The following is a 21,158-nucleotide window of genomic DNA, read 5'->3' on the forward strand; positions in this document are numbered from 1 at the left end:
TTGGGAATGAATTCACATTGTTAGAACAGAGTACTTTAAACAAATCAATAAATAACAACACAATCAACAAATCAATGCAAAAATGGACTTATCCTGCCCCCCAGAGTTCCTGTGCCAGGGATGACTCTCACCTTACAGGTGAGGATTCTGTGGGGAGCAGGTTTGAACACCCCAAGTCATCTGGCACCCTGGCAGTTTCCGAGGGTGCTCCCCTAGGGCCCAGAGTAGCCAGGCCAGTCCCCCAGGAAGGTCTGAGTCGGCTCAGGGACTCACGTCCGGTATCCCCAGCTCCTGTGCCTAAGGCCCCACTGGTGACTCTCCACCACAACCCTGGGTGATGCCATGGAGCTCATCACGCATGCACAGGACTTGCTCACAAACACAAAGCCCTGTTTAAACACACTCTTAGGGCCATGAGCCCTTGGAGGGTCTGTACTCCGAGACCTGCCCTGAAGTGGGGGTGCCAAGTGTCTGAGATGCCAGCAGACTTGTGTTCATGAACGTGGACACATGCCTCGGGGAAGCTGCTCAACCAGAAAGAGAGAATACAAGTCTACAAACATCAGCATAGGATGGGTGAGGGCTGGTCCACAAGGATCCCACCCACACCAGCACTGTCTCTGCCCACCTGCCGAGGATTTGCCCAGCCTGGGTCCACAGCCTATGGGACCTCTCCCCTAGTGGCCACAGATACCTCTTTGCCCCTTACTCTGCTCTACACCCTGCCAGCAGGTCACTTTAGGTTCTAGTGGAAGGGGACAGTCCACATGGCACTCAGTTGGCACCGTGGACCTCTGGGCTTCCTCATCCACCTCCAAACCACCGATAACTGTGGGGTCTCCCTTCTCCATACACCTTCGAGGCTTCTGCTCCCCCGTGGAAGGACCTTCAGACGCACTGCCCCCACCCCACTCCTGTCTTCCAGGGGGCTTTATTGGAAGTGCAGGTCTGATGAGGGACGTCCTGCACTCAACAGAGACAAACTCTTTCTCCTGCCCCCAACCCCTGCCACAGCATCCCTGCTGGGTCTCTCTCCCAGCCTCTCTCCTCAGGGGTGCGGGGACAGAGCCAGGCCCAGGCCTGCGCGTGCCCCTTTGTCTCAGGTCACCCTTGGCTCATGACTCCGCCGCCCCAGGTGTGAGCTTCCAGGACACATGCTGCCCGCAGCTGAGGCTGCACCTGGCCCTCTGCCACAGGGAAGATGGAGCTGGGAGGGTGTACGCAGGCAGGCTAGGCAGCGGGATGACGACAGCAGCCTTCCTCCGGGCGGGTCTGCAGGAAATCTGGGCGCTGCTGGCGAGAGCCCGGAAGCTAGCGAGGCTGGACATGGACCAAGGACTCCGGGTTCAAGTCAACAGCAGCCGCTTGCCTCCAGCAATTTGAAAAAAACGGAGCCTGGAGTCGAGCAAAAGACCAAGAGTCGAAACACCTCTGTCCTTCCCCGCCCTTGTGACTCTAACACATTGCCCTTATTCCCCACTTTCAGAGTCTCAAAGAGAGACATCTATCTTAAAGATTTTTATAAGAACCAAAACCATTTGTACAAGAGAAACGTACACACCCCTGCAAGGAAACTCCTGGCTTCCAGCACTTCTCTGAGGTCAGCATCTATTGGACTCCACCCTCTGGGAATGAGGGCACTCAGGTATGCCCCAGGGACACCTGTTTTGGCCACAGAGTGTCTCTATACCCAGCCTGCTAGGACCCTCCGCGGGGAGGGAGCCGGGAAGAGGGGCTCCTTCAGCTCAAGGGCTAAAGAAGGACAATTGATAGCTTAAACTCTTTACCACTTGCTCCTATTCACTCTCGCTCCTTATCCCTGCCAGTGTCCCCAGCATGACTTCTATCTAGGTCGACCCAACTTGCATTTCTGAAAGCTGGAAACAGGGTCTGAGAATTCTCAATGGGCAGAGCTCGGCCCAGTGTCTGTGTGGGGGTGATGCACACAGCAGGGGACAGGCAGGTCCCCAGATCCATGTAGCGGAGTGAACACACCCGGCTCCCCAAAGGAGGATCTGTTCAGATGGAGCTTGAAAGGGGAGAACTCAGGCACTGGCTCTCCTGGAAAACTGCCACCTACCGTTTTCTTTAGAATGATCATCTAATGCCCTGAGCCTAATAAAAATATAATAAGGAATTCACTGTCAAGAAGCTCATCTTTTCCCCTGAACTCAGGGCTGTTCCTGAAATTCAAGTTCAGTTCAGTTCAGTCACTCAGTCGTGTCCGACTCTTCGCGACCCCATGAACCACAGTTCGCCAGGCCTCCCTGTCCATCACCAAGTCCCGGAGTCCACCCAAGCCCATGTCCACTGTGTCGGTGATGCCATACAAGCATCTCATCCTCTGTCATCCCCTTCTCCTCCTGCCCTCAATCTTTCCCAGCATCAGGGTCTTTCCAAATGAGTCAGCTCTCCACATCAGGTGGCCAAAGTATTGGAGTTTCAGCTTCAACATCAGTCCCTCCAACGAACACCCAGGACTGATCTCCTTTAGGATGGACTGGTTGGATCTCCTTGATGTCCAAGGGACTTTCAAGAGTCTTCTCCAACACCACAGTTCAAAAGTATCAATTCTTCTGCACTCAGCTTTCTTTATAGTCCAACTCTCACATCCATACATGACTACTGGAAAAACCATAGCTTTGACTAGTCAGACCTTTCTTGGAAAAGTAATGTCTCTGCTGTTATGGGAAACTCGAGTGATTTCCCATAACTTGAGGTTTCCTTCCTGAATACAGGACCTGGGTATCAGACCTGAGGTGCATGGATTCTGAATCCTTCCCGCTTCCTCCTTTCCTGGCTCCGCCCTGGAATCATCACTCGGGTTGAAAGCAGCCGCTCAGACCTGCGCACAGACAGGCTACAGCTGCAGGCGTGGAGGAGCCGGTTACCGGGTCGCAGGTGAGAGCTGGAGGGGTGGTTGCCGGGGCTCCTTGTGTAGGATCGCACTCAAATAGGGGCTGGGTTGATGGAGATGGAACGCTGAGCTCCCAGGCTCTGCGCTCTGCCTCTCCGCTGAAGGAGGGAAAAAGACAAAGGCTTCCTGACCTGGTGAAGAACTGCCTCTCTGAGGGGCAGCTCCAGGCTTGACTCTGCCCTTGTCGGGAGGGGCAGAGAGTTGATGTCTTGAGCTCCCGGATGTCCACCCATCTGCACAAAACCTGCATCCCGGACCATACCTTGGAACACCGGGACACCTGCTGTCCTGGACCACATCTGGCTGAAGCAGTTTCATGTCCAGGCCAACACTGCGACTCTCATACTTGTGCACACACTCTCACTTTCATGCATATACACACTTGTGTGCACTCACAAGGGGCACACACGCACACTCAGCCCATTCACTCAAAAACACTCATTAAAACAGAGGAAACCTAGAGAGGGTCACTCCACTGACTCGTTCTATGCTCTCCTTTCATTTTTGGTTAAGCTGCAGCAGCAATCTCTAAATTCAATTCACCACCCACTACTGGTGAATGATCTGCAATTTGAAAGCCAATTTCCACTCCCAGTGCCTGGGGAGCCAGAGCCCCTGGGAGGCCCTCATCCCCTGGGACTGAATAGTGAAGGTGGTGGGGAGGTACAGGCCCCCACCGGCCTCCGGAGGGCACAATCAGCAGGTGCAAGGAGGGGAGGATTCTCAGAGGGAGTGCCTTGTGGAAGAGAGTGAGAAGTAGCCCAGCTGATGGGCTGGCAGGTACTGATGGCCCGTGAGAGCCGTAACAGTTTACAAACTCAGCCCCCAGGTCTCCAGGAACTTATTACTGCCCAGTAGGGATCCCTCCAGAGTAGGCAATGACAACCCAGTACAGTAATCTTGCCTGGAAAATCCCATGGACGAAGGAGGCTGGTGGGCTGCAGTCCATGGGGTCGCACAGAGTCTGAGATGACTGAGCGACTCGCTTTCATTTTTCACTGTCATTCATTGGAGAAGGAAATGGCAACCCACTCCAGTGTTCTTGCCTGGAAAATCCCAGGGATGGGGGAGCCTGGTGGGCTGCCATCTATGGGGTCGAACAGAGTCGGACACGACTGAAGCGACTTAACAGCAGCAGCACCAGGGACCCTCCATTCTGGCCATAGCAGCAGGGACAGGACACAGCAAAAGCTCCCAGGACTGGGGCATCCCTTCCCTCTGAGCAAGGGCTGGTGCTCCGTTTCAGTGTCTCCTGAAGGTGGTTGGTCGCCTCCCTCCACACTGTTGGTGAAAGGCCTGCCTGGACAGCAGGGTGCTCACCCTCCCATGTAAATATCCAGGTACATACACGTTACCACTGAGCCGTTGCGTGGGAAACCTGGTCCAGCTTCTCCTGGTGCTGCAGGAATGGAGATCCCTGCTGACCGAAAACCCGTGGCCCCTGGTTAGCTGATAAGCCTCGAGCCACATACCTGCTGCCTCAGTTTCCCCAAGGTCCTGTGGCAGGACAAAGTGCTGGCAACGGCATGCACCTTCCAAGGTGTTCCGCTGACTCCCAAATGTGATCAGGTCCCCAGTGACAGCACAAACCCCAGCTGTGTGCCCCGGCTTAATACACGGAGATACCAGCAGCTGTGACAGTGATCTGAGAGAATGGTGAATTGTTGCCTCACTTTTCCCAACTCCAGAAACCTCAGGGCCCTCCAGGTCTTGCCCCATGCATGCAGTCTTCCTGTAGCACCCCCGACCCTCTGCCTTCTCACCCCTCTCTTCCCCTGTTGTGCCCTGGCCTCTCTCTCTCCCATTTTCCTGTCCTTTGCAGCATCAGAGACAAGAGGAGGGACTCAGGCAGAGGAGTGGAAATGCCAAACTAAAAAACCCATATGATTTACAGATAATGAATCACTTTGAAATGTAAATACGTGGCAAATACTGCACAAAATATGCCTATATTTAAAAATAAGACAGCAGTGGAACCCCAGACTGATAAGCCCGGCCAAGGTGCCTGAGGACACGGGGAGCTCCTCCCATTCCCAGTCCAGCTCCTCCAGCCCAGACCAGCTCCCCCCATCCCCATTCCAGTTCATCCATCCTCAGACTAGCCCCTCCATCCCAGGCCAGCTCCTCCATCCTCAGACCAGATGCTCCTTCCCAGTCCAGCTCATCCATCCCTGCTCCAGCTCTTTGCAGACGCTGCTTCTGCCCTCTGTAAAGTGGGAATGTCTGTGTCTCCGATGTACAGATTTGGTTTAGTTGAGACTGGTCTATGGTTTCTAGGATCTACTTCAACCTGGAGTTCTTCCCAGCTCCTAGACTGTATCATCTGACAATGAGGAACCAGGCCCAAGGTGGTTGGACTTTGGGTACAGAGACTGGTGGGAAGGGACCCTGGCATCCCTGTCCAGATTCTGGAACCCTCCAGAGCCCTTCCCGGTGAGAATCTCAGGGAGCTCATGAAGTTGGACTGAGAGGTTTGTGTGTGTGAGGGCAGAGCCCTGCCATGGCCTGGGGATTGCTCAGGGAAGACTGGAGGTTTGGGGGCAGTGGAAAGAGCAGCAGGGAGTCCCCATCGGTGCCCGTCTGGGAGCCCGCACTTCAGCAGCCTTGGATAACACGACAGAAGATGGCCAGGGCTCACCTGTGCACAGGCCATACTCCCTCAGGAGGACTCCAAGTGGTGGTAGAAAGTCTGTGAGTGTCAGCACGGCTGCAGGGAAATATCCTTCCTTGTCTCTTCCAGCTTCTGGCGGCTCTGGTGTCCCTTGGCTTGTGGCCACATCCCTCCAGTCTGTGCCTCTGTCAGCTCCGGGCCTCTCCCTTGTCTGTTTCTGACAAATTTCTCTCTTCTTAGAAGAAAGCCAGACACATTGCATTGGGGCCCACACTGCTGTAATACAAATCCTCTTTATTTATGGCTGCAAAGGCTCTATTTCCAATAAGGTCACCTTCACAGATTCTGGGTGGACATGTGTTTTGGGGCCATGTTTCACCCTTCCCTGATGGATCAGTGTAAAGAAAGTGCCTGTCAATGCAGGAGAGGTGAGTTTGATCCCTGAGTCGGGAAGATCCCCTAGAGAAGGAAATGGCAACCCACTCCAATATTCTTGCAAGGGAAATCCCATGGACAGCAGAGCCTGGTGGGCTCCAGTACATGGGGTTGCAAAGAGTCAGACGCAGCTTAGCGACTAAAGAGCAACATTCACTCTACTACATACAGTACAGAGGGTGAGAAGAGAGAGACAGTAGTGGGCTGTCTAACCTGATTCCACGTATGTAAAATCACATACATATGTGTGCACAGAACTCGTGTCTCTCTGGTAACTTCTTTCTTCCTCAAGTACAAATGTTGTACTTAAGTGAGAAAAGAAGGCTGTCCTTCTGACGGTAAATTAGGAAGAGAAGCAAGTTTAGAAAATCAAGGGAAGCCAGAGACAGCAGCACCGGTCACAGGGGTCTGGGGGCTGAGACTGTCCCTCGCCATGTCATTCTCCTTGTTTGACCCAGAGTCTCCTGGAGTCAGGACTGGGGCTGGTCACCAATGGCCCTCAGCTCCTGGAATCGATTACATCCACACTTTCCTTTGCTCCTGGCCCTTCTCCCCAGTACCACGCAAAGTGGAAAAAAGAAATCAGAGTCACTGAATTCAAAACCAAAGGCTACCAAGTCCATGGCATTCTGGAAAAGGCAAAACTCTGGACACAGTCAAAAGATAAATGGTTGTCAGGAGTTGGGGGGAAGGATGGATGAATGGATGGAACACAGAGGATTTTCAGGCAGTGAAGCTACTGTTTGTTGTTGTTGGGTCGCTAAGTCACATCCCATTCTTTGTAACTCCATGGATTGTAACCCGCCAGGCTCCTCTGTCCTCCACTATATCCTGCGTTTGCTCAAATTCATGTCCATTGAGTTGATGATACTATCTAACCATCTCATCCTCTGTGTAGTTCCTAATGGTAGCTACATGTCATTATGAAAAGTGAAAGTGTTAGTCGCTCAGTCATGTCTGAGTCTGTCCATGGAATTCCCCAGGAAAGGCTACTGGAGTTGGTGCCATTTTCCACCCCAGAGGATCTCCCTGACCCAGGAATTGAACCCTCATCTCTTGTGTCTCCTGCATCGGCAGGCAGATTCTTTACCACTGTGCCATCTGGGAAGCCCAAATGTCAGTTTTACTGAATGCAAAGCCCAAGATGAGCATTTGTTTCAAAGGAAGTGAAAGTTCAGTTTTCCGGACGGTAGCTCATGAGTTCCATAGGAAGACTCTTTTTGTTGATAAAAGCACATCTGGAGAGTGGACCAAATGTCCCCGAATGCCAATCCTCAGAATGCAAGAGTGGAAGAGGGGCAGGGAGCATCCACGGTGGTCTTAGGCTGGTGTCAGGGTCAAGTGGCCACACCAGACTGTGTGTCACGACCGTCTCCACAGGACACATGGCTCAGGGAGTTTGCATGTTTTATATAAAATTCAAGATAACCCCAGCAATATAAATGCACTTGTGTCCCAGGGACTTGTTTCCTGTCTCATCTGTTTCTCATCTGTCTGACAGTGGTCCCACTGCAGACATTATAAAGGTGTCGAGAAGGGTCATGACACAGTTGGGTCAGGGAGGAGCTTGGGGACCCTCGCCCACCCTGGCCAGGGTGCAGCCCCTCTCACTGGCTTCCCAAGGAGCCTAAGGGAACTCTGAATCATCAGCTTTCCTTCCTCCAGGGAGTGTCCCAAAAACCAGTAAGGAGGACTAGCAACGCCTTAAAACTCATCCACGTCCTGCTGGCCATGCTGACCTTGGCATCCACTCTCCTCGCTCCCAGGATGTTCTGGGTCCTCTTGTTGTTGGCCACCTTCAGGAGTTCTCAGGGTGGAAGTAAGTTGCCTGGTCCCAACTCTGCCTGCAGGGTCAGGGTAGGGGAGGCGGGAGGGGGAAGGGCAGGTGAATGCAGCAGGGGCAAGATGGGTGTGGGAGGAGAGACCTAGATCAGGCCAGGAGGAGCCCAGGCTCCAGGTCGTGCCAGTGACCCCAGGAAGGGCAGTCAGTGGATGGCCTGAGGTCCAGCCATGACCCACACGTGTGACTTTCCCCCCACACAGCCTGGGACAACCCCAACTGCACCAAGGGGGTGGTTTCTGTGTTGAGGGGCAAGCCAGCCACGATGAGCTGCAGCATCTCCAATGCCTTTTCCCACATCAACATCTCCCTGAAAGTGAACCCCACGGCACCCTGGAAGCTCATCTGCAGTGTAAAGCCCCCAGGAGACTTCTGCCACGATGGATGGGAGCTCTGGATTTGGGACGGCGAGGCATACCTAGTAACTGACAAAGCCCAGGTCACCCAGGCAGGGCAGTACAACTGGATTCTGCAGGGACGCCAGATAAATACCAAGATCACCACACTGACCGTCGTAGGTGAGCAGGGCGGGGTGGGGGGTATTGCCCTAAGAGCTTCTCTTTTTGGGGAGCAAGAGTGCAGAGCAACTAGGGAGGAGTGACTCCTGCCCACCCGAGGTGCCCAGAGCCACAGAGATGAGGCCTGAAGAGGACTTCCACACTGCCCCACCCACGCCGCGGCTGTGCCCTCTCTGAGCTTCTCAGGGCAGCCCCAGCACGTGTAATGCTCACTGTCCCCATGTGCTCAGGGAGCTGGCCCCTCCCTCCCTAAACACCGCCTATCCCCCCACCCCCACCCCTTGCTTTGCTGCAAACTCCCCAAGTCACCGTCACTTCCTTCCCCCCTTCGCCTGTTCATACGCAGTCAGAGTCACCCTGAGCACTGGGGACAGGAAGTAGTGGTCCAGCTTTGCCCCGGACAAGGAACAGTGGGAGGAGCTGAGAAGGCACCCCTCAGCCTAGCCGGGCCCTGGGCAGGGAACCCAGTGAGGCTTTCATGAACTCCTGTATCCAGGGCTCATCTGATACCTGGGGCGGAGGGGCTGTGTCAGGGCAGGCCCTGGGCAGGCCCCCACCAACCTACCCTGTGTCTCTTTGGCAGACCCGCATTACCTGCCTCTCACACCTTCCGCAGGTAGGTGTTCCTATCTTCATCCTGGGCTACAGGAGGGGAGCCCCCAGAAAGCCCCCTCGGGTCTTCCCTCCGCAGACACCCTCACCCTCTGTACCTGGAGCCCTGCCCATCCCATGCACCCATCCCCCTGCCATTCTCCCACCCATGGGCTTCCCAACCACAGGCGATGTCCCCCTCGAGGGTGCCCCCAAGCTGGTGGGGGCTCCTGCACAGGTGAACAAAGGAGGGAGGGCCCGCCCGCCCATTTATCGCAGGTCGGCAGATGAGCACACCCCGTTCGGATCATAATCCTGAGCGAGATGCTGGTAATCTTCCCCATCCTTGCCTCGTAGTCCTCCTCAGCCTGCTGATCTGCACACTGGCCTAGCGCCGAAGGAGTGGCTCCCTGAACTTCAAGCTCCAGAAGGTATTGGCCGCTGAGCCCGGTCTGTGGGTGGGGGGAAGGGAGGGTCATCTCAGACCCGGCATAGACACTCTGCCCCATGGTCTTGTACCCACTGAGACTAGTGAGAGAGTGGGGAGCGTTTGAGCTCCCAGAGAGCCAGAACAGCTGCCCCAGAGGACCCCAGCCAGCAAATGCAGTCCCAGTCCCAGAACACAGATGCCCCACCCCAGACAGGCTAAGGAGTCCATACCACCCCTAGGACCCCCTAGGGCATGGCATGGGGGCTTCCTGCTTCTTCCAGGAGACCTAGATGTGTGGGTGGGGGATGTTCCTACAGGACGCACTTGTAGGCAAAGGTGTCTTGCGTGGCTCTCATCCCTCCCATCCTCCCCCCTTCCCCAAGTAAGGAGGCTCTGAGCCTGGGGTGGGGAGCTGTGAGCACCGTGAGCACTGGACTCTGCAGAGGGGACGTGCAGGGAAGAGCAGGCTGAGGACTAGGAAGCTTGGCAACTTCCTGGCGTCTTCCTGATGGACATGCCAGGGAGAGCTCCTTAGCAGGTTCTGGGGCCCAAAGTGCAAATATCTCACGTTCCATAGCACTTGACCTAACGGGACCCTCCCCTCCTCCACCCCACCCAGGCCTGGGCTCCTCCCCAGGGCAGGAGTGCCACGCTTCGGTCACCTGGGAGATGCCCCAGTCTGGGGTCCTCAGCTGATCATGGACACTCTCTTGTCTTTAGAACATGAATAAGAACCAGTTTGAGGGACCTTCCAGGAAGCACTTGAGGAACCAAAATGAGGATATCAGTGGCCTGGGATGAAGCATGGGGCCTCCTCTACCACCCCCAGTGCATAGAGCAGCGCCTCTGGATGGGAGGCCGGACAGGTGGCTGCTGGTGGAATCTGTGTCCAACCTCCCTGCCCTGGGGGAGGGCAGCCCTGGGGCTCCCCTCTCTGCCACCTGCCCCACCAGGTGCCCCTTCCTGTTCCCAAACTGCATCCCAAACCATATATGCCAGATGTCTTTACAAGCAAAACTGTGCAACCCCACTGAGTGTATTCTTTGTCGTTTTTTTTGGAGGTGGGCTGGGATGTCTTTTTTTCTTCCTTTCCTCTTTTGTTCTCTTATGATTTGATGACTTTCGTGATGCACTTGAATTCCTTTTTCTTTTGAATGTGTATGTCTATGATAATGACTTCTGGTTTGTGGTGACCATGAGATTTCGATACAGCAGTCTACATATACGTGCAGGAGGGTTTTCAGTTGCTCATCTCTTCCTTTCCAGTGCATTTCGAATGTCCTGCGTGCGTCCTCTCCTCCTCTCGTGATTACTGGTTTTGACCTCTTGTTTCTGTGCGTGGATGGTGTCCTACTTCTACTCTATGCTTGCCTTTACTGGTGAGCCCTCTTATTTCATCCTTTTCCTGTTTCTCGCTGTGGCCTTTTCTTTTCATTGTAGACAAGTTCCTTTAAAGATCGAGCTGGTTGGTGGTTCATTGAATATGTTCGTAAAAGGTACATATAATGTGAAAAAAGAAGGTTTTTCTAGAAGTGCTACCTTCCGTGCTTTGCAAAACGTCCACATTGCTAATCCTCAAGATGACTACACTAAACCTAGGAGCGAATCATCGAATGAGCTGAGAAATATATCCTTAAGTGGAGACAATAAAAATCTGAAAGAAGCGCTGTGAGTCTTACAAGCTGAAAAGCCTAGTGAGGGCTTCCCTGGTGGTCCAGTGGTTAAGAATTTGCCTTGCAATGCAGGGGACGCTGGTTCAATCCCTGCTGAGGGAATTAAGATCCCAAGCACTGTGGGGCAGCTAAGCCTACATGCCACAACTAGAGAGCCCATGAGACCCGACACAGCCAAATAAATATATATTTTAAAAAAAAAGGGAGTCCATATACATAAAGAAGGCCAGATATCTGGGAGTCCTCACTCACCATGAAGAATCTCAGATTGGATCAATGCACAGTGCCTGGCGACTGTGTTCTCACAGGAGGGTAACAATCCCAGAACAGCTTCACTGGCACCCAGACTCCAGGTCTAGAACTGACTGTATTTGCATCTCCCAGGTTAAAGAAAGGTTCGTGCCAGAAATGCTGGGTTTGTTCCACCCCGTGGGCCAGGCCCCTCAGACACAGTGGGCATGGCATGTGGGACCGCCATGCTTGGGGGGCCGTGAAAATCTGTTCCATTTGGCCTAAAACAAACCAAAGGTGTTGATGCTATGAAAATCATTCAAAGGTCATTTTAATATTGCTATTACAGTGGGATGGGCTCACTTTAAGATATTCAGCCCCTGCACACCCAAGGCAGGAAACCTAGAAAGAAATACTGTGTCTGGGTCTTTGACTAATTTTAATTTTTGACTTGTTGCTTATCTGTACGTTCAAGGATTTCTCTAAAGGAAGTTTAGCTCTGAGTTCTTGCAGTGCCCTAGAGATCCTTCCCTGTAGGCCCCGCTTGTTCGTCCTCAGCCACACTGGCCCTCCTGCAGGCGCTCAGAAACGCCAGGCATTCTCTGGCCCTGGGGACCATGCGTGTGCTGATGCCTCTGCTTGGAACCCTGTTCCCAGATATGCCACCTGACCCTCTCTCACCTCCTCAGTCCTTTACTCCTGTGGCCCCTGAGGTTCGGCACCCCTCTCCCAACAGGTGCTGTGTGTCCTGCCGCAGGTCTGCTCGTCCTTCCCTGGAGTCGTCTCCAGTCCCCGGGGCTCTCGTTCGTCTCACCCTCTGCCCTTGGCACTGGCGCTGGCACACGCGGGCGCCCAGGGAGTGCTGGTGATGAACATGGCAGGACGAGTTCGGAATGGGGTGTGTTTGACAAGCCTGATGCTTTTATTGGTTCCTGCCAACAGTTTTGCTAGGATCCTCTGGGCCTTTGACAAGATTCTGCCCATGAAATAGATATCCCCTCACGCAAGAAGTGTCTGTAGATAGGTGATAGTCCCTGCCAGGGGCGCTCACCCAGCAAATCTAATCCGCTCTAAATCCCACCAGGACCCCGAACCATCAGCACAGGAGTGTCCAGTCAGAGGAGGGGCTCTCCAGGGATGAAATCTCTTAGAGCTGTCTGGCCATGCATGGGCCACGTGTGAACCACACCTACACACCTGGCACACACACATGTGGCTTTGGGCCAACACTGGAAGCTTGGCCCTCTAGCCCAAGGCTGCCAGGACAGAGAAACGTCTTCCTCTTCCTGGTTGCTCAGAGTCTGTCTCCTCTTCAAGCACCTCTGAGCCCTCAGGCTCAGGGTCCAGGCATGGGTCTCCCTCTGCCCTGAGGGCTGCTCACCAGGACCCTGGTGCCCCAACATACTGGATGTAGCCCAGCTGGGCGGTCTCCAGCCATTGCACCCACAGGAAAGACAATCGTGAGTCACACGGCAGCCACAACCTGGGCACATGCCCTGGGCCTTTCCCTACGACCACACCCAGCCCCCAGGCTGCAGTGGTGACTGACTTGATACTCCAAGTTTCTGGGCATAAATCAGGTCACAGCAGAAAGTGAACCAGAAGACCGGGGCATCTGGAAGCTGACCCCCATCCCCACCTGGGGACCCCCTTGTCTTTCTCCTGGTCCTGCCCCTGCCCATTCTTGCCCTCCTTTCTCCTCTCCCTGGTGTGCTAGTGGGGCAGAGGGGCAGGATCACGGGGCTACCAGTGTTATCCTAACTAGACACTCCTGTGAGAAAGTCAGCCCTGAGCTTCTGAGGGGGGCTATACTGGAAGATCTGGAGGGGTCTCTGACAGGGACTCGACCTGAAGGCCATGTGGCCGGCCCCCAACTCCTCCCCAGGCTCGCCCTAGAGTGTGGCAGGAAGGCTCGCTCCAACCTGGAGCTCATGCATACCAAGAGGGGCTCTCTAAGGAAATTAACACAAAATCACCAGTACAAGTCCTGGGACAGAAGCAAATGCTTATTTGGAACGAGAAAAGAAATCACACATTTTATAAAGCATCCAAAATATCCAGGAAGTAACAATAGTTTAAAATTAACTGACACTACAGACCATTCTTTTTTTTTTTTTTGGGGCTGCATAATTTCACTGTCTCCTCTTTGGTGGCCTCTTCAGATGACCACAAAAGAGCACAGAGAAATGTCATTCTTATGAAAGCACAAGTCTGGCCGGAACAAGACGTTGATGATGGACCAGGATGTGCTTGGCCTGCTGGGATGTGAAACAAGTGCCTTGGCTCCCTACAAACACAGGAATTTCAGAAAATTCTAGTTTTGAAAAGTCTCACACAGAAAGAAAGATGGGCATCTGGGGGTGGGGGTGGGGGTGGGGGTGGAGTTGGTGCAGTTATAATTGTGTCTGACTGCATCGTGGAGAGCAGTCCTAGAAGTGAAATGTGTTGACCAGCATGGACGAATACCACGGCCTCTGCCAACAATCTCACATCTCATACACCTCAGCTGACGCTGCCAGGCACCGAAGGACACGGGTCCCTTTTGTCCACCCCTTGAAACACACATCTCACAGCTTCCTGTCATGAAGCCAGAGAGCCTGCCCAGAGCAAGGGGCGTGAAGGGAAGAAATCTGTACCTGGAGGCCAGAATGAATTGCAAATGTAGTGGTTTAAGACAACAGCAATTAATTTTTTCACAATTCCGGAGGCCAGAAGTTCAAAACCAGCGTAGGGTCATTGCTTCCTGGAGGCTCCGAGGGAGAACCTGCCCCAGGCTTCTTCCAGCTCCTAGTGGTGCCGGCGATGCGTGCTTCCTGGGCTTGTGGCCACGTCTCTACACTCTCTGCCCCGTCACCACATGGCCTTCTCTCAGTATCCAAAATCGTCTCTCCTTATAAGGACATCAGTTGTATCGGGATTAAGGCCAGACAGGATGGTTTTGTCTTGACTACATCTGCAAAGACCCTGACTCCAAATAAAGTCCCATTCACAGGTACAGGTGGATATGAATTTAAGGGAGAACCATTCACCCTTGGGCTTCGCCGGTGCCTCAGCAGCAAAGAACCCTCCTGCAACGCAGGAGCCGTATGAGACGTGAGTTTGATCCCTGGGTCAGGAAAATCCCCTGGAGGAGAGCATGGCAACCCACTCCAGTATTCTTGCCTGGAGAATCCCCAGGACAGAGAAACCTGGTGGGCTACGGTCCATGGGGTCACAAAGAGTCAGACACGACTGAAGTGACTAAGCACATACGTTTTCAACCTCAGCTCACCATTTCTCTCCCAGATAGATAGCAAAACCTTCATCGATCTTAGAGACACTGGCACACCCATCAGTAGACCTATCAAATCAACTAAATGTATCGTCAGGTCAATTTCCTGTGAGCCAGGCCTCAGAGATGCTCTGGGCCAGACTGAGGCTGCCTGACACGCAAGCAGACTGGAGAGAGACAGGGGTCCGGATCACTGCGGTTACATATCTTCACCAAGTTTTACATCATACCCGATGCTCCAGGCCTTGGGAGCATCTGAGGCCTGATTGTCAGAACCACATAGTAATATCACCTCGGCCCACTGGATAGGATGTTTCCAGGAGATGGTGTCCACCCTGTGTTTCAGCTTAAAACCCCTACACACAACTTCTAGACACCGAGAGTGGATGGTTATTCCTATACAGCAGGTGCGATGGGCCCAGATCCTTGAAGGGCAGCACAGATCCCAGGTCAAAGACCCACCTCAGCCGCACACCCTGAAGCTTCCCCGAGAGTCTGGTTGCGGGTCTCTCGACCATCAGAGGTGAGACCACCGCAGGCCTCTACCCCACAGTGGAACTTTCAGCCCTGCCTCATACCACATTGCTGTGGGGTCAGCTCTGGGCTCTACAAGGAGGGCACACCCAATTCAGGGGCAGTGGGTCTTCAGCCTGAAGAACATGCCGGGCTGTGCCCTACAGATGCCTGACTGATGTAACCACATTAAGATCGAGAGATCCATGGACACCCCAGACTCAGTCCTGCTTAAGAGGAGATTTACCATCCTCTTTTATTCACCCTGGGCCAAGAGGAAGGCAGAGGAGGGAACTCAACCTCCAGGCCACAGTCCTCCAAACAAGGAGGGGATGCCAGCGCCATGGGCCCAGAACACCTGGGGAGAACCTGGCTGCTGTGGGAGCCTCGGCCCTGGGAGAGCTGCCATGCTTCCAGCCCCTCAACCCAGGGTCCCAAAACTACGGACTGAGGCCCACGTGGTCACTATTGTCCTGGCCTCCCTACAACACCCCATGCTGGGAAGGACTGACCTCTCCACAACAGCCCCGGTAGCCATTAACAATGAATGAGGCCTTGGGCCTGGAGAGGAACAATGGTGAGTCGCCCAGAGACTGAGACATGGGGCCCACTGCAGCATCAGGAGAAAGGGACACAAATACCTATAACTGGGAGGGAAGTTCTCTGTTAGATGGATTTTTTCCCATCTGAGCGTCCAGGGAAGCCACAGAGTGACCCTCGAACATGCCTTTGCATCTGGCTGACCCTGCTCCAGTGTTTGGGGTTCCCAGCCACATCCCATGGCCACACAGACCAACTGGGTTTAACGCATTCATTTCCCTGGAATGTAACAACTTTTTTTTTTCTTTCATAAAGTCTATGTGGGCAGCTATCAGCTGAAACCAGATATAGCAAAATGTCCATCTCCCCATCACAGCTGAAATCACCTATTTTTGCAAAGGGTTCTGGTTTCAGACCACCTGCCCTCTCAGTTCATGCTGAGCGTGCCCATCTCCCCATGTAGGAAGAGAGTGGCTGTGGGGTCACGCCCCTTGTCTCATGGGTGCCTCAGGCAGGCAGGGTCACTGCAGGCTGGGTGGGGGGTGGCAAGTGAGGGGGCGGAAGGGACTGGGCGCCTGTGGGCGCTGTCACTGAGAGTTGTTTGCCATCGATGGCTCCCTGCTCCCACCACTGGCAGAAAGCTCAGTCTTGTCACTTCCAGCAAGAGTCAGGCCGTGACCTCTGCCAGCAGCCCAGTGTGCCCCTGGGCGTGGCCCTGTCGGTGCTCCCCGCCCTGCTGCCTAGAGACATGTGGAATTCGGGGTGTCTGTGGAGTTGGAGCCACAGGCTCCCCTGCTGGAAGGTTCCCAGGGAGGGAAGGCAGCAGCACGCCTCTGCTCAGATTCCCGCTGACTCGCGCCCGCTGCCTCCCCAGTGCCCAGGCGGGGGCAGGCACACCTTCCCCCCTGGCTTTCAGGTCTCCGCATGTCCCCCTGCCACCACCTGCAGGACGGATGCTGCCCTGTGAGCCAGGCTGGGGTTCCCTTGGTTCCCGTGAGGCATAGAGAGGGCCTGAGCCCTGTGACCTGGGCCCAGCTCCCTGCCCCTGCCTACCAGGCCACTGAGGGGACTTAGGATTCATGCTTCTGGGGTGCATGGGTTAAGGAAAGTCTCTGATCCTAAAGGCCTGAGTGATGCTGATCTGGCGAAACCTCCCACTCTGGCCCCACCTGAGAAATGGAGAGGGGGCCCTGCGGATATGGAATCCATTAGCCATAGACCTTCGCTTAAATACACCAAACACCAAAGACGTAAACCTGGGGTGCTTCTGGTAGACTTTCTTTTTTTCTCTCACCACCTATAAAAATAGCATCTCCTTCAAAACACATTCCAGGAAGGTAATAGAAGATGCTGAGGATTAAACATTCTGGGCAAACCATAGCAATGCGGCCTCAGTGACTGGTGGCCTGCCCTCATGGAGACGGGACTCGTCACTGTCATCTGAGTGAATGTCTGAGGCACTTGATGAATAACACGTGTTTTCAGTTAAAAACCATTTCTAAGGTTTATTTCAGTTATTTGTTTTGAAGTCAGAGAAAACCCAAACTTGTATAGAGAATGAGCTGGAGGTTCAGACATTCGACACAGGCACAGGTCTCGCTCACCCAGCTTCCGCTCCGTGACGGTCCTGCCCGTAGGCTGTAGACGGGCCTGCACTGGAGAAACCGCAGGACGTATGTGGGCAGCTCTCGTCGCCTCCACGGACCCCGCTGCGGGACACGCTTCGGGATCACATAAGGGGACATCCTGAAGGGAATCATGAGGGGACCCAAAGAGGAGACACTACGAAGAGATAATCATGAGAGGATGCCACAAGGAGACACCATGAGGGAAACATCATGAGGGGATGTCATGAGAGGACACCATGAGGGCAGCCGTGAAGGGAACATCATGAGGAGCCGCCATGGGGGAACCGTGGGGTACACTATGAGGGGAACAGGAACAGGGATGCCACGAGGGGATAGTAAGGAGGAGACCCCGCGAGGAAAGAAACATCATCCGGGGAAGCCAGGAGGGAACATCCTGAGGAGAAGCCATGAGGAGAATATCAAGGGGAACAGCCATGTGGGGAACTTGAGGGGAACCGTGAGAGGATTCTCTGAGGGGATATCAGTGGGGTGTGCCATGAGGGGACATTGACAGATGCACAAACGGCCCCACGGAGGCATAGCCACGCCTCCTACTTTATGCCCCTGTTCCTGCTGTGCGTTGCACTTTTGTTTACAGACCCACGACCAGACAAAACCAGCACGTCAACACAAGACTGAATCACACCCATAAATCTTTGGGTGGTGGGAGGATTATGGAAACTGAGGGCTTCCAGGAACCCTTGGCCTGCCCCACTGGCCTGTGGCAGGCCCCTCAAGTTCCTGGGGATCCCAACGACACGGAGGAGGAGCAGCCCTGGGGCGGCAGCATCCGCTCCCAGGCCTGGGACTCTGCTGCTGACTTAGTGTTTGCCAATGGCATCCCCTGCTGGTGACTTCAGGCTGCATGGACTCATGTGTCCCCACCCCAAACAACAGCCTCCAGAAAGGAGCCCCAGCCCAATGCCGGCCTGGCTGTCATCAGAACCGAAACTAAGAGCCTGTCCTTGAAAATGTCTTAGAAATCCCGACTCCGATCTGTCTGGCCTCTGTTTTCTGATCTGTGGAATCAGGATGCTGCTACCTCAGTATCCATTGTTCTCTATTGGCAGAGCCCTGTCTGGTGGGTTGGGAACATGTGGAAGCCATCCCCAGGCCAGCTCTGCTGCATCAGCAGCCCCACAGACCTGCTGTGTGTGTGCAGGTGTGTCATGTCTGTGAGTGCGGGTGTGCAGTGTCTAAGTGTGCATGCATGTGCCCCTGGTGTTAGGTGTGTTCCCAGGGCCCTTGGAGCAGGTACCATGGTTCTAGATCCCTCGTGCCTCGGCCAGGTCTAGTGACTGCAAGTCAATAGAAGACCTGATTAATAACCACAGGACCTTGAGATGCACAGGGCTGGACCCCAGAGGCAGGAACCACAAACTTAGAGGACCGAGAACCAGATGTTGGCCAAGGCCACTTTTGGGAAGGATTTTCTGCTTATCTGCGTTTTCCAAGGCTTCTAAAATGAACATGAACTTCTGTGGAAATAAGAAAACACACAACTGTAACATTCTCAGCCAGTCTGTAGCCTATGTCCACAGTGTGGGTGAAGCAGAGACACGGAGAAGCATCAAGAAGGGCAAAGGGGCCACCCATCCAGCCTTCCCCTGCAGACGGAAACCCCAGGCCATGCAGAAGCCTGTGAGTGGGGTGCGGGTGTGTGGGTGCTGTGTCACTGTGCTGGTTCGACAGCAAAGGGGCGGGGGGCGGTGTTAGGGAAATGACAATGGAGGAAGGCTTGTTCAGGTTTCAGAGGCTGGAGAGAAGGCCTCTGACTGACTTCTGATCTTGCCTGGACTATGTGCCTGCTGGCAAACACACAAATGGTTACCAGCAAGTCAAGGGGCACTTTGGATTAGAAAGGGAATGGGGCTTGGATTTTCTTGAGGCCCTGGAATTCTGGACAACTCCCTGGGGTCTGGAAAATCTTGTGAGTCACAAGGTGAAACAAAAAACAGTGTAAAAGGTGAAGGAAAACCAGAGCTGTATTGTTGCACACCCACGGATGATGGTATCAGCTACACCCTGGGATTCCAAGCGGGAGCCTCCAAAACTGCAATTTGATGTCTCACCTGCGACATGCAGACCTTTTCCCAACTGGGACTCCATATGCTGTTACCAAGTGACCCTCCAGCTCTGTTAAGTCTGGATGTGGGTTGGCCCCATGTGGTGATGTATGTGCTGTTAGTTTTCTCTACTGTTTCTATTTCTCTTTTTTTAAGGGCTATATATTGAAATTAAGCCAAATACTCTTCTAGTAAATATTGAATTTGTTTATTGTGTGACAAGTGGTTTCTTTTGTTAATGAATCCTTCGAACCAAAGACAAAACTTTCAGCAAAATGGTGAGGGTGGGTGGCTCCGAGGTCACTCAGCCAGATGTGATGCGGCACCATCCTTGAGCACTGTTTTACCTCTTTCTGTGACAATTGAGATTCTCTGCAATCTCAACAGACCGAGCTGGCAGCATAGGTGCCCACGAACACTCCCTGCGATGCCGGGAAAAGTGATACTGCGGCGGGGGGTGATTTCCAAATTGGGTCCTGGAGCTCATCTTTGTACTAAGACTCCAGGAACAGTCATGCTTGCCTGGGGTTCATCCTGTGCCAGGCATCATAGGACATGTGTGTGCTAACCACAGGGCATCCAACCCCGAGACAGTGCGAGGCCAGTGCCGAGAAACTTCAAAACAGCCGAGTTCATGCCAGACTGGTGGGGCTCAGGGCCCCCACAGCTGGGTTGGCCCCTCAGCTGGACTCCAGCCTGGGTCAGGCCCCATGAGAACTGGAGAAACAGAAGGTGCCGTTTCAGAGTCCAAGGCCCTGAATCCTCAGCCAAGGGTCACTCTCATGTGGAGAAACATCTGCAGCCTGTTCAGGGTCTGGCGTTGATGGTTCACACCCTGGGCATCTTGCCCTGAAAATGACACCCTCTGCCCTAGATTTTCAGTCGCCACCAGATACATCCACGACTGAGCGTCGTTTCCACTTTGGCCCAGTCTCTTCATTCTTTCTGGAGCTGTTAGTAATTGCCCTCTGCTCGTCCTGCTCTTGCCCAGTATCATATTGGACACCTTCTGATCTGGTGCTGGGGTGTGGTGGGGCGCTCATTGGGTACCATATCTTTTTGCCTTTGCATACGGTTCATAGGGTTCTCATGGCAAGAATACTGGAAGGAGTTTCCATTTCTCCTCCAGTGGACCAATCTTGTCAGAACCTTTCACTATGTCCTGTCTCTCTTGGGTGGCCCCATGTGGCATGACTCACAGCTTCACTGAGTTACACAAGCCCCTTCACCACGACAGGGCTGGGATCCATGAAGGGGCTAAGAAGGTGTATGTGCCATAATCATGATGCTGGAGATTCCTACAGGTGCTTTCTCAAACCCCTCAGCAGAGGCAGTGGCTGGTGTGCGCTCTTTTGGTGGACTTTGCTTCTTGGGATTTGGTGGCAATTCCTTTTCATTCTTTCCTGCTTCTGCAGAAAGAGAAATTGTAGGAGCAAGTCCTCGGAGCACTCCAGCTTCTAGAAGCACAGTCTTCAGTACCCCGGCTCGTCTTTGCCACGGTAGAAAGGAGGTCACCATAGCAGTGACTTGGGAGTGGGCTGGGTAATCGGCCTGGTGGGTGGAGGTCACACCCTAAACACAATCTCTTCCCATCCAAGCCTTTCGAACAGGCTGAGTAATGGGGCAGAGTGACACGCTTCCCTGTGGAGGGATGGGGCCTGCCTGGGGAGGAGGAAACTTGCCTTGTGCCAGCCACCCCACGCACGACCCTTGGTTAAAGCTGCAAATTCTGCTCCTTTTTGGAAAGCAAGACTGTGGATGTTGGACTCTCAGGACATTTGGGCTAAAATGTACTCAAATACTCAGACCCAGACGACGCAGGAATTCTCTGTCAATTTAAATGCCATTCTCTCAGGAATCAAAGTTTAAAAGTCATTTATATCAATGGCTTGGG

The 21,158-nt window shown here is 53.7% G+C and overlaps 1 protein-coding gene across 3 annotated transcripts; it reads left to right on the top strand.

Annotated features, from left to right (window-relative positions):
• Positions 1 to 1,445: 1,445 nt before the first annotated feature.
• LOC112583637 (secreted and transmembrane protein 1A) lies at positions 1,446 to 10,643 on the top strand. Of its 3 annotated transcripts, XM_045164774.1 has the most exons (8): positions 1,446 to 1,645; positions 2,739 to 2,901; positions 5,195 to 5,350; positions 7,629 to 7,782; positions 8,007 to 8,321; positions 8,905 to 8,937; positions 9,192 to 9,343; positions 10,063 to 10,643. In XM_045164774.1, the coding sequence occupies exons 4-7, from the start codon at positions 7,695 to 7,697 to the stop codon at positions 9,302 to 9,304; spliced, it is 549 nt and encodes a 182-aa protein (XP_045020709.1). In that variant the 5' UTR covers positions 1,446 to 1,645; positions 2,739 to 2,901; positions 5,195 to 5,350; positions 7,629 to 7,694; the 3' UTR covers positions 9,305 to 9,343; positions 10,063 to 10,643. The 3 variants fall into 3 exon arrangements, with proteins under 3 accessions (XP_045020709.1, XP_044794668.2, XP_045020710.1); XM_044938733.2 differs by lacking the exon at positions 5,195 to 5,350 and having other exon boundaries at positions 1,451 to 1,645; XM_045164775.1 differs by lacking the exon at positions 5,195 to 5,350 and having other exon boundaries at positions 1,456 to 1,600.
• Positions 10,644 to 21,158: the final 10,515 nt, after the last annotated feature.

The sequence above is a fragment of the Bubalus bubalis genome, chromosome 3, assembly GCF_019923935.1.
Source record: "Bubalus bubalis isolate 160015118507 breed Murrah chromosome 3, NDDB_SH_1, whole genome shotgun sequence".
Classification (NCBI taxonomy): Eukaryota; Metazoa; Chordata; class Mammalia; order Artiodactyla; family Bovidae; genus Bubalus; species Bubalus bubalis.

Excerpts from the sequence above, each read along its gene's own strand:
- LOC112583637 (XM_045164774.1), top strand. The coding sequence starts at position 7,695 with ATGCTGACCTTGGCATCCACTCTCCTCGCTCCCAGGATGTTCTGGGTC. Across the intron at positions 7,783-8,006 it reads CAGGAGTTCTCAGGGTGGAA|CCTGGGACAACCCCAACTGC; the intron begins GTAAGTTGCCTG and ends CCCCCCACACAG. Across the intron at positions 8,938-9,191 it reads GCCTCTCACACCTTCCGCAG|GTCGGCAGATGAGCACACCC; the intron begins GTAGGTGTTCCT and ends CATTTATCGCAG.